The sequence below is a fragment of the Dipteris shenzhenensis genome, chromosome 12, assembly GCF_047967505.1.
Source record: "Dipteris shenzhenensis isolate YYH24624 ecotype China chromosome 12, Dip_SZ_1.0, whole genome shotgun sequence".
Classification (NCBI taxonomy): domain Eukaryota; kingdom Viridiplantae; phylum Streptophyta; class Polypodiopsida; order Gleicheniales; family Dipteridaceae; genus Dipteris; species Dipteris shenzhenensis.
Window position 1 is genome coordinate 18,486,216 of NC_141607.1, and position 4,779 is coordinate 18,490,994.

The 4,779-nt window shown below is 45.7% G+C and overlaps 1 protein-coding gene across 1 annotated transcript; it reads left to right on the forward strand.

Moving 5' to 3' along the window:
• The first annotated feature begins 1,014 nt into the window (after positions 1 to 1,014).
• Positions 1,015 to 4,347, forward strand: LOC147895925 (pentatricopeptide repeat-containing protein At1g03540-like). Its single transcript, XM_087383167.1, has 2 exons — positions 1,015 to 1,803; positions 1,990 to 4,347. The coding sequence occupies exons 1-2, from the start codon at positions 1,388 to 1,390 to the stop codon at positions 3,626 to 3,628; spliced, it is 2,055 nt and encodes a 684-aa protein (XP_087239293.1). The 5' UTR covers positions 1,015 to 1,387; the 3' UTR covers positions 3,629 to 4,347.
• Positions 4,348 to 4,779: the final 432 nt, after the last annotated feature.

Consider the following 4,779-nt stretch of genomic DNA (forward strand, 5'->3'; position numbering starts at 1 on the left):
TTCGACCATACGATTATGACTATTGATACCACTTTCTTATCCATTCGTGAGACTTATCCTCATCGTCGCTAATACTCTCGGTGTTATCTTGGCACCCAAGGAAGGGTCCGTTCCCTCGGATTATAATTCTTTGGGGAAGGAAGCGTGCCACCTCCCCGCCCACACTATGTGTGGTTATAATAATTATAATTATGTATTATATATTATTATATAAATATTTTCAACGACTTCTCCGTTCAAAATTTCTTGCTTTTAATCTAAATTCTTACAACATTCCTCTCGTTTAATGCACGTTATCGATGCAAGGGAGTAAGGAAATCCAAAGATGGATGCAAGATTGAAGGATGACTACACCTTTATTCATATGGTCGTAGTCCATGTGATAATATTGTATAACTTGCAACGAGGATGAGTTATGTATCGCCTTATTCATGTATTTGTTGGACTTCAGCTTCCAAAATATAACCATCACAAAATTAATAATAAATCACCACCCCTGACATTTGCAGGGAGGATCGGGTCCTAACTGACCTTGTGTCACGTCTCATGTCCAATATTTTACTCATTCGCTTTTTTCCTTAAAAATTGATAAAATAGTAGGATTCAGCTTCAATTTTGAGTTACGTACTCCACGATGGAAAGGCTGCCTGCCGCAAATCTAGTTTTTTATGTAATGGGGAATGGGCCGAGCGAGGGCATTCTGACCAAGAAAGATCAACATTCGACGAGCGACCGACGGTCACGAGCCGAAATCTGACCGTCTGTTCTTGGCCGGAATGCTCGACTCCGGCATAATCCCCCACATGGAGGGCCGGAGAGTGAGGCAGGTGGTTGATGGCAGAGCAGACATGGCATAGAGAATCGCCACGTGGTGCAACAGGTGTCTTGAAATCCTACAGGCTAGTGCTGATGCAATGGTCAGATCGGAGGGTGGAGATTAAATCTCCTAGGAGCCCCGAGGCACGAAATCATGAGAAGCGCACCACTTATTCACAAAATCAACTATCCCGTAAATTGCGATGTGAAAGAAGAGCAGCAGTGCACATCGACCAACACGATCCACATGAGCGATGATCCTAAAGGAAATGCGTGTATGCTACAGCCTCCTCATTCCTGGTCCAGCAATTCTACGGTCCTTTCGCCCATCGGTGAGGTGCGGGCCGATAACACGAAATCTATGGCGCTCTGCTTTTCTCCTTTACCATGGGAATGGGGCATTTGCGATATCGATTGGAGAAAAGGCAAGACGCACATGTTGAACGCCCACAAGCTCGAAGGGCTAGAACAGACTGGACCCTTGGGCTTGGGAGACGAAAAAAATAGGCTCCTGTACGCATAGGCCAAGGTGCGGGGATGTTTGTTCGACGTCGTGGAGCTTGCATAAGAGATGCTAAGCGACCTAGGCACCAGCAAGGCCTGCTATACGGATACGTTCGATGGGCTTCATCCGATTGGTCTTGGAAAAAATAAGGAGAGTTTTAATGAGGAGGTCCGTCGGACTATCCACAATAGCAAGGTCTTCGGATTGTTGACTGTCTCGTGTTTGAAGTGGATAGCCACACACAAAGGCGGCTGGAGTTCGAAGGGCGCCAACCTTGCTGAGGAGGCGTTAAGCGATCTACATGGGTACCCTCAGAGTGACCTTGCCTCGAAAGCAGACTGTTGTCTTGAAAGCTTGAATGGGGAGATCCTCGGTCAGCTGGGTCCAGAGACAAATGCTGCCACCTATGCCTCTCTTTTGAGGCGTTGCACCAGTGCCAGGGCTTTGTCTGAGGGTGAACGTCTGCATGAACACATGACCAGGTATGGATATACGGGCAACAGATTCCTGAGTAACCTTCTTGTTCAAATGTACAGTAAGTGTGGGAGCCTGGAATATGCACGTGCTGTGTTTGACAAAATAATCTTTAAGAATTTGTACTCTTGGAGTATTATGATTGCTGCATGTGTCCAGAATGGGCATGACGAGGAGGCTCTACAACTGTTCAGGCAAATGCAGGCTGAAGGCTTTAAGCCAGACCAGGTAACCGTGACGTGTGTTTTAGATGCGTGTGCTAATGTGGTAGCCTTAGAGGAGGGTCGAGAGATTCATGCTACTATTGTTGGCAATGGATGGAAGGCGGATGTGATTGTGGGGACAGCTCTAGTCAATATGTATGCCAAGTGTAGGAGCCTGGATGATTCAAGAGCTGTGTTTGCAGAGATGCCACTGCAAAATGTGGTCACATGGAGTGCCATGATTCTAGGTTGTGCGCAGAATGGGCATGATGAGGAGGCCTTGGAACTTTTTGGTCAGATGCAGGATGAGGGCATCAAACCAAACAAGGTTACCTTCATCTGTGTTTTGGATGCATGTGCCAGTGTGGCAGCCTTAGATGAGGTTCGAGAGATCCATGCTACCATTGTTGGCAATGGATGGGAGTCGGATGTTGTTGTTGGGACAGCCCTTGTCAATATGTATGGCAAGAGCGGGAGCCTGGAAGATACGAGGGCTGTGTTTGCAGGGATACCCCTGCAGAATGTGGTCTCTTGGAATGCAATGATCATGGTCCATGCCCAAAATGAGCATGGCAAGGAGGCTTTGCAGCTATTTGATCAAATGCAGGCCAGGGGCTTTGAGCCAGATAAGATCACCTTCACTTGTGTATTGGATGCGTGTGCCAGTGTGGCAGCCTTAGGTGAGGGTGGAGAGATCCATGCTACGGTTGTTGGCTATGGAAGGGAGTCAGATATTGTTGTAGGGACCGCCCTTGTGAATATGTATGGCAAGAGCAGGAGCCTGGATGATTCAAGGGCGGTGTTTGCAGGGATGCCAGTGCATAATGTTGTTTCCTGGAATGCCATGATAGTAGCATATGCCCAGAAGGGGCATGGCAAGGAGGCCCTACAATTGTTTGTTGAAATGCAATCTGAAGGCACCAAGCCAGACAAAATCACCTTCACTTGTGTTGTGGATGCGTGTGCTAGTGTGCCAGCTTTAGAAGAGGGTCAGGAGATCCATGCTACAATTGTTGGCACTCTATGGGAGTTGGATATTGTTGTGGGGACAGCCCTCACTACTCTGTATGGCAAGTGTGGGAGCCTAGACGATTCGAGGGCTGTGTTTGCGGAGATGCCACTGCGGAATGTGGTCTCTTGGAATGCCATGATTACAGCATGTGCCCAGAATGGGCATGGCAAAGAGTCCCTACAATTGTTTCATCAAATGCATGCTGAAGGCATAAAGCCAGACAAGGTCACCTTCATCTGCATCCTTACTGCATGCAGTCATACAGGTCTGGTTGCTGATGCAAGGGGATACTTTGGCTCTATGAATAGGGACCATGGAATAAGCCCCTCACTGGAGCATTTTCTGTGCATGATTGATCTTCTTGGGCGACGAGGACAATTGGAGGAGGCTGAAGACATGATCAGTAGCATGCCATTTCAGCATTTCAGTTCAATATGGTTGAGCTTGCTTTCATCATGCAGAATTCACAGTGATGCGGACCGGGCTGTGCGTGCTGCACATTTTGTTTTCGAGTTAGATCCGAGGAATGCTTCATTATACGCATTGCTAGCAAACATCTGTGCTAACACAGGCAGGTGGGATAATGTACAGAAGGTGCCAGGTTGCAGTCCTGTTTAGGTGAACAATGTGTTGCACCAGTTTGGTTGTATAGATACATGCCAAGCTGCAGAGCTTGAGTAGGTGCGTAATATCTGCACGATATGCGCCGTACACAATTGCAGGGCTTCATGAGGTAGATGAAAGAGAAGGAAGACATATGAGGGAGAAGCTGGCCGTTGCTTTGGGACTTCACTTTCCAAGAATGCAAATCTGCCTGCTCTACGGTCATCTGTTCTCAAATGTCATCTGCCACTCTCATTACTAAGCTGATCATTCTTGAAGATGGCTGAAAACCATATAGATCCATGAAATAACCTTTCCCTGACCAAACCAACTGAGCTTTGATTGCCTCAAAGGAGTTCCACATTGATCTCATTGCAAAAATGTCTACCTGACTCAAGTTGATTGTGCCTCCATTAATAGTGTTGGTAGAGAGCCAAGCAGAAGACTGTCTTGCCATACCTTAAGTAGGTAAGATCCACAAGTTCTTTAAACTACATGCTAAGGATTGTGGAGCTGAAGGTTCATTGCTAGGTTAACACAAAAAAGTATGCATTGCACCTTTGTGGTTACACGAAGCAACAAAAGTAAAATACCTTGAGAAAACAGTCGACCAAAAATATAAGCAAACCATATGTAAGTAGCATTGCTATGATTATATTGAATGTTCCATCTGTCATGTTCATAGATAGACATAGGTTTCCGTATGCATGTGTGCTCCATTTTGGAGTGTGAAGTGTAGAAATAGAGCAAGCTAAATGAGATTGTTGCAATGAGCCATACGAAGCTTTGTTTCAAGTACATGCTGTACAACTATGCTTTTTGACCACAAATCAATCGAATGCACATGTGACCTTGAACTAGGTCAAAGATCTCAGTCCTGGTTTAAAGTTGATCCCACTTTTTTCAAGATTAAGAACATCTAGGACAACCATCCATTTTTGTAGACTTTGCCATGTTGAATCTCTAAGTAGGATAGAATCGTCTTCATGAAAAGGCAACTCAGCCTAGAGATCCTTTCTTTGAGAGCGCAATGTAGGTTAGTACAAAGAAACTAGAAATAGTGAATAATCTTAACAACCACCTCAACTCTAGTCTAGCTACCTTGGGGGTCTTTAGACGAGTAGGCAACAAGTACACAATTAGTAGCAACACTCATAAAAGAGAAT

Coding starts and splice junctions, on each gene's coding strand:
- LOC147895925 (XM_087383167.1), top strand. CDS start 1,388: ATGCTAAGCGACCTAGGCACCAGCAAGGCCTGCTATACGGATACGTTC. Junction 1,804..1,989: donor CTGCATGAACACATGACCAG/GTATGGATATAC, acceptor ACAACTGTTCAG/GCAAATGCAGGCTGAAGGCT.